Consider the following 12,598-nt stretch of genomic DNA (forward strand, 5'->3'; position numbering starts at 1 on the left):
GACTGTCTGGGTAGCTGCTGTGTCCACAGCACACAGAGATGTGTCCATTCTCTCAGAGGAGCTGCATAGCGGATGTTCTCATGGCCCATGACACACGCATCTTCTGCTGCCCTCGGATGAGAAAATAGGCTTGGTTTGCTGAGCCTGAGACCCAGATTTGAATCCTAGTCTGTGTGCCTGAGCCGATGCGGCTGCCTCTCCAGCTGCTGGCCCGCCCTAGGGAATGTGTGGCGCTGAGTCTGGAAGGGAGCATCAGTGGCCCGCAGCTGGGCTGTCCTGGGCAGGAAACCACTGCTCACTTGTCATGATGTTCCCAGACACTACTGTTTCGACCCACCCTTTGGTGCCTGGATAATATCACTAACTCCAAGGACACAGAACCTCTTCAGGCCTGTCTCCTCTTTTGTGTGTGTTTGAATGCCAGTGGGCCTTGTACTTGTGCTCAAGGCTGGCCCTCTACCACTTGAGCTATCTTCAATGTAGAGGACTTCAGGCTTCCGGCTGGAAGATATGAGTCGCTTGGATTTTTCTGCCTGGGCTGGCTTGGAACCAAGACCTTCAAATCCCAGCCTCTTGAGTAGCTAGGACTACAGTGTGAGCTACTAGTTCCTGGCTGTTCATCATTTGTAAATGAGAAGAGCCAAACCTGACAATAGGGATAACCAAAAACAGGGGGAAAAGTTCCAAGTATAAGCTCTGGGCTCAGAATGATACTCTTCTGATTTCAATCTAACCTTGAAACTTTGGACATGTGATGTCATTTCTCTATGCCTCACATTTCTTCAGCTACAAAATGGGACCAATGATACCTCTTCTGTGGGCTCCCTGAGATTTTAATTTGCTTTTCATTTATTTATTCATTTATTTTGCCAATACCAGGGATTGAACCCAGGGCCTTGCACTCTTGGTCAGCTTGCTTGCTTATGGCTACTATTTGAATCACACTTCTAACCCAGCATTTAGCTGGTTAATTGAAGGTGGAGTCTTGAGGTTTTCTGCCGGGGCTGACCTCCATATAAACACCTCTGATGTCAGCCTCCTGAGTAGCTAAGATTACAGGTGTGAGCCACCAGTGCCTGACTATGGGAATATAGATATAGATACAGAGACAGATAGGCAGACAGATAGATAGAGGTGTTCTTGGCACAAATATATATGCAATCAGGTGTTTCTAAATAGGTCACCCTCCATGATTCAAAGCACTATGCTTGTGACAGGTCAGTTCTGTAGAGCAAGAGATTCACCTCTCCCTGTGCAGACTTCTTTGAACAGGGCTTTTTTTTTTATTTTTATTTTTTATTTTTTTTTAACCTCACAAGACTTTGAAGTTTGTTCCACTTGTCAAGAAAGACTAGGAAAGCCATAGAGGACAGATTCTTTCTGAACACACCCTTTCCAGCCAGAGACAAAGCCGCTGATTTCTGCAGCTGTGCTGGGAGCTATAAATCAGGAGAACACAGCCAGACACCCCAGCCCACCCCACACCCCTCAACTCTAGCCTGCACGATGACAAATTGCTAATTTAAGCCAGGCTTTCTGTTCTACCCTGCGATTATCCTTCTTCCTGTACATGTTATGATATTCTGGGTATCCAATTTGATTTTGAGGTCCCAGGGACTTTAGTTAATAAAATCATGCCTTGCCCTGGCCCAGCCCCTGCCCCTCAAAGTCCAGACATCTGGCAGCTGGGGAGTGTGCAATTCTGAGACCAGAGCATCTGAGATTCATTCTTTTAGTGTCAGCGGCTAAGAGTAGCCTGTTATTCTTCTCATCTAATCTCCCCCTGCCCCCACCCCCAGTCCTGGGGCTTAAACTCAGGGCCTAGGCTATGTCCCTGAGACTTTGTCCTCAAGGCAAACACTCTACCACTTGAGCCACAGTGCCACTTCTGGCTTTTTCTGAGTAGTTTATTGGAGATAAAAGTCTCACGGACTTTTCTACCCGGGCTGGCTTCAAACCACAATCCTCAGACCTCAGTCTACCTAAGGAGCTATAGGTGTGAGCCACTGGCACCCAGCTCATCTTGTTTTTTGTTGTTGTTGGTTTTTTTTGTTTTTGTCAGTCATGGGGCTTGAACTCTGGGCTTGGGCGCTGTCCCTCAGCTCTTCAGCTCAAGGTGAGAGCTCTACCACTTGAGCCACAACACCACTTCTGGTTTTCTGACTGGCTTATTGGAGATAAGAGTCTCATGGACTTTTCCTGCCCAGGCTGGCTTTGAACCGTGATCCTCAGATCTCAGCCTCCTGAGTAGCTAGGATTACAGGCGTGAGCCACTGGTGCACAGCTTCATCTCATCTTTTGTCATCTAAATCTCTAGCACCAAACTTCTACCCAGAGATTTTCCAACATCTGCTTGCATCCTTTCAGTGATGGAAAGCTCACTACATCACACAGCAGCCTGGGCCTTCTTGGAGAGCTTTGACTGTGGAGCAATTCTTCTGGAAAGAATACAAGGTGTGCACAAACATATGTATTCAAAGGTATTCCCAACAGCACTGCTTCCATTGGCATGATAATAGGAATAAAGTCTCCCCCCAAAGAAGGAATATATTCCTATAATGGAGCTATTAACAATCCGTGTGTGTGTGTGTGTGTGTGAGTGCGCGCGCGCTGGTCCTGGGGCTTGAACTCAGGACCTGGGTGCTGTCCCTGAGCCTTTTTGCTCAAGGCTAGAGCTCTACCATTTGAGCAACAACTCTACTGGCTTTTTGATGGTTAATTTGAGTTTAAAAGCCTCATAGACTTCCCTACCTGGGCTGACTTCAAACTGTGATCCTCAGATTTCAGCCTCTTGAAGAGCTAGGATTACAAGCATGAGCTACTGACACTGATGCTTTAAAGAATGAGAACACATTCCTGGTATAAATGAAAAGGTATTTTACAGGGAGGTGTGATGGCACATTTCTATAATCACAGATTCTGGCATGTTGAGCCAGGAGAATTGGATGTTACAGGCCAGAAGACCCTACAGAGAAAAAGAGAGACACAGACAGACAGATACACTGTGTTCCTAATTTCACTATGTAATCCTAAATTTATTAAAACAAATCTGTAAGCTGGGCATGGGTGGCTCACACCTATAATTCTAGCTACTTAGAAGACTAAGATCTGAGGATAGTGATTCAAAGCCAGCCTTGGCAGAAAGTCCACGAGACTCCAACTAACCAGCAAGAAAAACTGGATTAGAAACATGGCTCAAGGAAGCGGCTCTGTGGCTCAACCTGTAGAGCGCTCGCCTTGAGCTGAAGAGCACAGGGACAGTGCCCAAGACCAGAGTTCAAGCCCCACGACCGACAAAAAAAAAAAAGAAAGAAACATGGCTCAAGTGGTGGAGCACTAGCCATGAGTGAAAAGGTCAAGCAAGAGAGCATGAGTCCCTGAATACCAGGTACCAGCATACACACACACAAAAAGTATGTGTGGGGCTGAGAATGTGGCTTCATGGTAAAGTGCTTGCCTAGCATGCATGAAGCCCTGGGTTGGATTCCTATTCCTAAGTACTTCATAAATAGAAAAAGCTGGAAGTAGTGCTGTGGCTCATTGGTAGAGTGCTAGCCTTAAACAAAAAGAAGCTCAGGGACAGTGTCTAGGCCGTGAGTTCAAGCTCCAGAACCACCCAAAAAAAAAAGTGTGTGTGTGTGTGTGTGTGTACAAGTGTGTGTTTGTGTGTGTGTGTGTGTGTGTGTGTGTGCGCACGCGCAGGAAAGGAGATGAGAGGGAAATGTATCAAAATGGCAAAGCATTTCCCTGAAGCAAGATTATGGGTAATATCTGCTTTTGCTTACACTTATCCATATGTTCTAAAATAACTACGTTGTTTCCTTTATTGTAAAAGAAAATTTCTAATATTGAGCTGATAAAATTTCCCTGTAGCATCTACCTAATAATTCTAGCTTCTCTGGGGCTCCATAAATGTTGATTGAGTGAGTAAGAAGCAAGCCTCCACCCTCTTCTAAACAATCATAGAAAATGTTTATGGGTGACTTAGCAAATGCCAGGTTCTATGCGGAGTCCTTCCATCCTTCCTAGCACAACCAGGGCCTCCTCATAGTCAGCCCATTTCAAGATGAGAAAATCGAAGATCAGAGTATTCAAGCCCAGTCTCATAGGAAATGCCCCAGTTAGGCCCATGATTCCAGGTCAGTTTGGCTTCAGTGCCCAGGCTCTCAGATGTTCTGTTTTTTTGTTTTTTTGGTTTTTTTTGTGGGGGGGTCAAGTCGTGGGGCCTGAACTCTGGGCCTGGGCGCTGTCCCTCAGCTCTTCAGCTCAAGGTAGCGCTCTACCACTTGAGCCACAGCACCACTTCTGGCTTTTTTCTTTTTGCTTATGTGGTGCTGAGGAATCGAATCCAGAGCCTCAAGCATGCAAGGCAAGCGCTCTACCACTGAGCCACCTTCCCAGCCCCTCTCAGATGTTTTTACCCCACACAGAAACCTCAGTAATTTTTGTATCCTCACAGGGCACCAGTGCCTCGTTCCTGTAATTGCAGCTACTTAGGAGGCTGAGATCTGAGGATAACAGGAAAGTATGTGAACTCTGAAGAAGCAGGAGGAGGAGAAGAGGAGGAGAAGGAAGAAGACAAGGAGGAGGAGGAGGACAACGTGGAGGAAGGGGAAAAGGAAGAAGAGGAGGAGGAGGAGGAGGAGGAGGAGGAGGAGGAGGAGGAGGAGGAGGAGGAGGAGGAGGAGGAGGAGGAGGAGGAGGAGGAGGAGGAGGAGGAGCTGGAAGTGAAGTTATTGGCTCAAGCGGTAGAGTGCTAGCCTTGAGCAAATAAGCTAAGGGACAGCACCCAGACCCTAAATCCAAGCCTCACTTCCAGTACCAAAAAAAAAAAGTCAATGAGAGAGAGATTTGCAGAGAGTAATCTGCCTCTTCCCTGCCCTCTACCCTGTTTCCCACTTTTCTTCCTGGACAACCTCTGTTCTCATCTCATGGCCAGCAAGGGCAAGGTGGATGTTCATGGGTTTAACACTCAAAGAGACCTGGGTTTGAACTCCCACTCTGCCCTTCTCGCAGCGACAGGCACCTGAGTTGCCCGTGCCTGTCTTTGGGTCAGAACAAACCCTCACTGCAGGCTTGCGACGCAGCTCACAAAAGCCACTGACCTGCAGCAGAGGCTCAGCGCCACAGGGACTCCTCGGACTTATCCCAGGGGTCTGTGAGTCACACACACTCTCCAGGGAGTGAGCCCGAGACCTAGGAAGCCATAGACTCCAGAAGCCAGGAGGTGCGGCAGGAAGAGCCAGCGATTGCCACAACCTGGTCCAGGGCCACAAGGTCACAACACCCTGAGCCAGCCGCTCTGGTTCCCCATATCCGATCTCTCCCCCTCCAACCCACCTTCATACCGATGTCATCGTCTTGAACCTCATTCTGTTCTCTGGCCCGTGACCTAAAAGCTCCTTCATTTCCCAGACAGATGACCAAGGACTGGTTCAACCTTAGATCTCCCACCCTGATGGCAGCTGGAGCCTCAGGATGGCCCCTGACCCCAATACAGCCACACCAGCTTGTCTAAGGCCTTTCCCAAGCCCCACTGAACACATCCTTCTACTTACCTGGGACCAGTCCATGGAGTCTCCTGGGGAATTTTGGGACACGATGATCACAGGCTCCCAGGCTCCACATAGCTCTGCCCATAGCAGGAGCTCTGAACAAACAGCCCCTACCTCTCCATATGGCCAACTGCAGCTCCTCCTGGACCGCTCAGCCCAGCACTGGCCACCTCTGGATGGAATCCCCCCACCCCAGGAAGCTGTACTTGACCCTGGAGCTGTAACTCACCAGTGGATCCTGCGGCACTGTGTGGGTTTGTATGGGAGTTGGGGCAGCAGGAGCTGAGGCTGGAGCAGCAAATGCTTGTTAACTACCTCAATGTGCGACCCCCACATGTCTAGGACAGGGACTAATGTGGAAAATGTAATCAGGCCTCAGCAGCCACCCATTCTACCCACATGTAGTCATAGTTGAGAACCTACTATGTGCTAGGCACTAGCTATGTACTAGGTACTATGCTACAGGTATAGTACATGCAAGCTTGCATGACTATTGACTTTCCAATGACTTATCATGATTATTTCATGGGGTTTTTTTTGTATGTGTGTGTATGTGCACACACACGCAGGTACTAAGGCTTGAACTCAGGGCATTATGCTCTGGCTTAGCCTTTTCTGCTCATGGCTAATACTCTACCAATTGAGCCATACCTCCACTTCAAACTTTTTGCTAGTTAATTGAAGATAAGAGTCTCTTGGATTTATCTTCCCCAGCTAACTTCAAACCTGGATCCTCAGGCCTTAGCCTCCTGAGTAGCTAGGAATACAGGCGTGGGCCACTGGTGTCTGGCTACTCCCACTTTTTCAAATGAAGAAATTAAGCTGTTTGGCCTTGTCACTACGACGCAGGTCAAGTGGGATCTACCTAAGCCATATCCGTGACACTACTGTGTCATCTCACTGGACTCCTTCCTGACCTAGGAGCCTGGGTCCTGATCCCAAGCTGGGCAAGAGAGAGGATGGAGACAAAAGGGGTAAGAGGATGTGCAGGACCTACAAAAACTAGACAGGGACTTAGTACTCTCAATTCAGCAAAGTGGACACGTGAGCATCTTTCCCAGAAGCCCCTGGTACCTGGGCAGAAGACAGAGGCGACAACAGGCTCCTTCATTCACCCATGGGGCGCCTGTCTCAGCACAAAGTACCCAGCCCCACCCTGCATGGACGGGAAAATTCTACCTTAGCCAGTCTTTAGAAACAGGGTACTCATGGCGGATGAAGACACTAAGGCATGTGCAAAGCAGCCAGCCAGCTTTCTAAATTCCTCAGTGGATGGGCTGGGAAGGTGGCTCAGTGGTAGAGCGCTTGCCTTGCATGCCTGAGGCCCTGGGTTCGATTCCTCAGCACCACAGAAGCAAAAAGAAAAAAGCTGGAAGTGGCGCTGTGGCTCAAGTGGTAGAGTGCTAGCCTTGAGCTGAAGAGCTGAGGGACAGCGCCCAGGCCCAGAGTTCAGGCACCATGACTGGACCCCCCCCCAAATAAAAAAGAAGAGCCAGAAGACACAGAGAGGACATGAAGGGTCAAAGGAAGTCTGACCAATTCACATGGGGGGAGGGCTAGCACTAGCTGGAAAGAAGCAAAGGATGCTGGGAATGATGGGGAGACACACGGGGTGGTGGGTCTGGAGCGGCAGAGGCAGGGAAAGATACAAAACAGGTAAGGCAGCTAGGAAAGGGATGCCCCTGTTCTCCTGCCTGGCTTTGGGGGCGGCAAACAGGAAGTTCCAGGCCATGTGGAGGGAAAAGGAGATCAAGGATTTGCTAAGGGCTGGGAATGTGGCTTAATGGTAGACTGGCATGCATGAGGCCCTGGGTTCGATTCCTCAGTACCACATAAACAGAAAAAGCCAAAAGTGGCGCTGTGGCTCAAGTGGTAGAGTGCTAGCCTCGAGCAAAAAGAAGCTCAGGGACAGTGCCCAGGCCCTGAGTTCAAGCCCCAGGACTGGAAAAAAAAAAAAATCTGTTAAGCCTTTGACACCCACCCTACCTCAGAGGGCTACTGATGGGAACTCTCTGAGCAGCTGGACAGCGGAGGACCCTGCGCCATGAGAGCCAGGGCACCTCACGGCTAGCCCAGAAGCCAGGAACAGGGAGCAATGCTCTGCCTTGGGGACCAGATGGCTCACGATTCACAGAAGCCTTGTTCTGGGAACACAGACTGTTTGCTTGGAGACAGCTCCCAGAGGCACCTCCCTGGCATCCAGGATGAGTGGGCTCCTCAGGTGTGTCCGTGGACAGGGCCAGCACGTGGGGGTGGAGAATGGAGAGCAGTTCGTGACCAGGCATTCTGACACTCCTGCTGCTTTTTCTCAAGGCCCCATCTGTGTCACACTCCTGGGCCACAGCTTTGGACTTCCCCTCTGCAGAGGTGGCTTCGGATCTCTCCCACGCCAGACCCCCCCCCCCCCCACTGCTTCCACCAAGGCCCCGAGCTCTTTGTACAACTTCACATTTTAGCTTTTGGAGTACAGGCTGGCACCAGTTTTCTTTTTGCCTCACTGCTACATCTCAGCATCTAGCAGAAGACATCAGTAGAACCTCCTAGAAGGAGTTTAATGGTTCTCAACCGTTGGTCTCAAAGGGCTCAGATTTCACAGTTCAATGCCCCTAAGCCTCACGCCAGCCCCCGATGCACGGCTGATATTCCCACTTTGCAGATGGGGAACTGAGCTTCACAGTAGTGGGCAGTGGGCAGCTCACCGCACAGTAAGAGGCTTTACACTCACCTAAGATGCTGTGTACTAGTAGCCCGGGTCTATCACCCTAGCTACTCATGAGGCTGAGATCTGAGGATTATGGTTCAAAGCCAGCCTAGGCAGGAAAGACCCTGAGACTCTTATCTCCAATTAAGCAGCAAAAAGCCAGAAGTGGAGGTGTAACTCAAGGGGTAGAACACTAGCCTTGAGGGGAAAAAAAAAAGCTCAGGGACAGTGCTCATTCCCTGAGTTCAAGCCCCAGTACTGGCGCGCGTGCGCACGCGCACACACATACACACACACACAGAGTTACATTTGTCTGGCTCTAAATCCCCATTACATATCCTGCTTGTCTGCCCAGGCTCTCTCTTGCAAACCACTCCATTCCCCAAACTGCCTAAGCTGAGGACTGATAGGCAAAATTCATTCCATCACTGTCATTCAACCAATCCAGTGTTGTCATCTTTATTTTAATTGTCAGGTCCCACACGGAGTACTAGGGAGTCTCAGACAGTCACAGAGCTCGAGGAAACTTTAGGGGGAACAAGGGCTTTTCTCCATCCTGTCTCCATCCCTGTCCCCATTTCTCTTGGGACTTTTCCAGCAGAAACGGAGCTCTGGGCCAGCCTGCCTCTCAGCCCTCCACTCCTCCTCCCCCAAGGATGGCAGCTTTGAATGCACGAGCTGAATGGCTAAAGGATTGTGGTCCTCAGGTCTCCCATCATGCAATGCTTTGACTGTGCCTACCCTGAGCAGCTCTGGAGCTGGGTCATAATATCAGCTTTCTAGCTCTGGGTCTAAGTGTTGGTTGTGGTACCTGAGTATAAATCAGATCTCTCTCTCTGTCTCTCTCTCTGTCTCTCTCTCTCTCCCTCCTTCCCACCCCCTCCCCCGCACATATTCCTCATTTTATCTGTAAAAATGGGGGATCCTAGTGTATGTCATTCGGGGTTACAGATCAGGATTAAATCATTCAACCCAGAGTCATTACACAGATGTCTGGCCAGGGAAACGTCTTAGCAACTTGGGGTGCTATGGGGTCAGCTATGTCCTTTGTGTCCATACGAGCCCAAAGCCTCCAGAGTGGACTCTCCTCACTGTGCCAGCAGCCCAGCAGCTGGGGCCCTGGAGAGAAAGCTGGAAATGGGGAACAGATGCTCAGCTTTTCCCAGATCGGAGCCCCCAAAGCTCATCTAGAGACAACAAAACATGTGCATGCCAGGAGCCAGGAACTCTCCAAGCAGCTCCTAGGCATACCTTAGGACCAGCGACTCCCTCACCTGCCCTTCCTCAATCCATATGGGATTCTTCAGGATTGCAGAATCGAGTCTCTATGCTCCCCTGACACCTCCTCACAGCCCTATTCAAGAAGGTTTTAGAATGATCCCATTATATAGATGAAGCAGCTGAGACTCAAAGAGACTCGGGGATTTGCCCAAATCACAGAACCTGCATGTGGCAGAGCAAGGATAATAGGTCAGCTCAACTCTAAGCCTACAGAGGGGAGAGACTGGCTCATAAAAACCAAGGTCCAGGACAGGGCTGGGAAGGTGGCTCAGTGGTAGAGCACTTGCCTTGCATGCCTGAGGCCCTGGGTTCAATTCCTCAGCACCACATAAACAGAAAAAGCTGGAAGTGGCACTGTGGCTCAAGTGGTAGAGCGCTGGCCTTGAGCTGAAGAGCTGAGGGACAGCGCCCAGGCCTAGAGTCAAGTCTCATGACCAACAAAACAAACAAAAAACAAAGGTTCATCCTTCTGGGCTTGGGAGAATGGGCTTGTCCTTCCTTCCTTCCTTTCTTTTCTTGCCAGTCCTGAAGCTTGGACTCAGGGCATGGACACTGTCCCTGAGCTTCTCTGGCTGAAGGCTAGCACTCTACCACTTGAGCCACAGAGTCACTTCTGGCTTCATGCATGCTAGGGAAGCACTCTACCCCTAAGCCACCTTCCCAGACCTCCTCCATTGTTTCTAGGCAAGCAAGATTTCCCTGGAGCAACAATCGCACACTCCAACCACCACCACCACATTCTGCCCTACAGACACCCCTCTCTTTCGAGTTAAGGAGATTGGCTCTCTATTCGCAACAGGGAAATGAGCCAGGTGTGACGGGTGCAGAGGAACTGGAGCCTGCTCCTCATGGTAAGTCCAATGGCCAAAGTTGGAAATCCACAACTCTAGCCTGAGTCTATGATCTGCCTGCTGCCTTGTCTGATGATACCATTCCACAGCCCAGAGAAGTCTAGGACAATATCCTCAGTCAACCAGTATGGGAGATCATCTCCAATTACCAGCAAATGCCAGGGCTATTTTGGAGAGGTCTTGAGGGGAATGTGTATTTAGACTGGCCTCAAACTCACTCTAGCCCTGGCTGGCCTCAAATTCTCATTTCTTCTGCCTCTGCCTCCCTCACGCTCAGATTACAACAGCTACCAAATCATCCTTATTGAACAACAAGAGTTTCTCTTAACCCTCTTTGCAGGTAGCTAAGCTGATGGGGCTGAGTCAGGAAGGCACAAGCAAGTTGATGATATTTTAGACTAAGATACCAGCACTGGCCACAGATGCAAGAAGAGACCTTTGCTCACCAGGTAGAAAGCCCACGTTTACTCAGCTCCTGCCCAAATGAATCACCATTTCCTTTGATAGCCTCCATCTTTTGGATAGGAGAGAGAGAGTTTGGAAGAAGATCCAGACCTGTCTCATTTGCATCTAGAGTTCCTGACTAAATGGTCTGTCTAGGGAAGGGAGCAACTGTTAGCCCATTGCTACTGCCTACTGTATTCAGGAGCCCCAGGCTCTCCACTGGCAAACACCAAGCACAAAGATACCCAAAGCCTGCCACGATGGATGTACACCTCCTCTTGGGGTTTCGGGTGTTTGACAAGAAATAACGTGGTCAGACTATCATATACACACATAGAATTACACACTGACAGTTTGGGACAAACACTATCACAGCAATCCCAAAACAATGGTGACTGGCAATGATGGCTCATCTTGGTAATCCTAGCTACTCAGGACGCTACGGTGGGAGAAACACAGTTTAAAGCCAGCCAGGACAGGAAAGTCCATGAGACTCTTATTTCCAATCAACCATCAGAAAGGCCAAAGTGGAGCTGTGGCTCAAGTGATAGAGTGCCAACCTTGGGCAAAAAAGAAAAAAAGCTAAGGGAGAGTGCCCAGTCCATGAGTTCAAGCCCCAATACTGGCTGACACACACATGACCAAATGTGACCTGCTAAGCGTCCCCACAGCACCGTGCGGATGTGACACAGTGCTCCTGTCCCCACAGCCTGCACAGTGCTCACACTCAGAGGGCTCCTCCAAGGGCCCCAGGTACCCTGAAGCTTCTTCATCCATCCTGAGGCCCAAACACTCACCTGTCCTGTCACAAACAATCACCCACTCGCAAACTGTGACAGACACACAAACTGCTGCCAAACTGTCCCATATCCCACAGCCAGGGGATGACAATGCTATTTCGTTGGGCTAGTGCAAGTGCATTGTGTGTGTGTGTGTCTCTCTCTCTTACACACACACACACACACACACACACACACACACACACACTCAAGACATCAATGAAAGTGGCCTCCCCGCAGGGCCCCTGAGACCCGGCAGGAAATGCAAAGGCCCGGGGAATGGGGGGTCGTCTGGGGTCCAGGTCCCAAATCTATGGTCTCCCCAGCCGCTCCCCGCCCGCGTCTGCCCCGGGGCCATGGACTCACCGGACGATACCAAACATGACCAGCACATTGCCCAGCAGCCCCACGGCGCACACGGCCGAGTAGAGCGCGGTGATGGCGACAGCCAGGGCGAGGGAAGAAGCGCTCCGTGCGCCCGGGGGCCCCGACGCATTGGCGCCCACGCTGGGGAAGGCGCTGGGATCGGCGTCGGAGATGTTGGCGAAGACCAGGGGCTGAGGCTCGGCGCCGGCGGAGGGGGCCGGTTCCATGGCGGCCCGGCGGCTGGCGCGGCGTCCCTCGCCAGCGTGCGCCCTAGGCGCAGGGACGTGGAGCGAGAAGCGCACGAAGAACCAGGATCCGCGGGCCCCGACGCCCCGGACCGCCGCGCCCCGGACTTCCAGCTTTGTCTGCGCCCCTCCACCCAACCGGCCGCCTTCCTCGGCCCTACGCCCCGCGTCCACCCGCTCTCCGGGCCCCGAGCGAGCGCAGTGAGCCCGGAGCTGCGGCGGGCTCCGCGCGCACCACGTGGCTCGGAGGCGGCCGCCAGTCTGCGCCCACGATCGGGGGCGGCGCTGCGCCACTGGTCTGGAGCTGAGCCGGGCCGGAGGCCTCCCGCCCGGTCCTCGTCCCCGCTCCGCCGCCGCACTCAGCGCCCCGCCTCTC

At 51.2% G+C, this 12,598-nt stretch overlaps 1 protein-coding gene across 1 annotated transcript in view; it reads right to left on the reverse strand.

Annotated features, from left to right (window-relative positions):
- Window positions 1-12,238, reverse strand: part of Oprd1 (opioid receptor delta 1) — a 29,373-nt gene extending 17,135 nt beyond the window's left edge. Inside the window, exon 1 of the mRNA XM_070036963.1 lies at window positions 11,978-12,238. Coding sequence (XP_069893064.1) covers window positions 11,978-12,204 — 227 coding nt within the window. The 5' untranslated portion in view covers window positions 12,205-12,238. The remainder of the gene's footprint in view (window positions 1-11,977) is intronic.
- Window positions 12,239-12,598: the final 360 nt, after the last annotated feature.

Source organism: Dipodomys merriami, unplaced genomic scaffold, assembly GCF_024711535.1.
Source record: "Dipodomys merriami isolate MVZ:Mamm:240054 unplaced genomic scaffold, mDipMer1.0.p SCAF_28, whole genome shotgun sequence".
Classification (NCBI taxonomy): Eukaryota; Metazoa; Chordata; class Mammalia; order Rodentia; family Heteromyidae; genus Dipodomys; species Dipodomys merriami.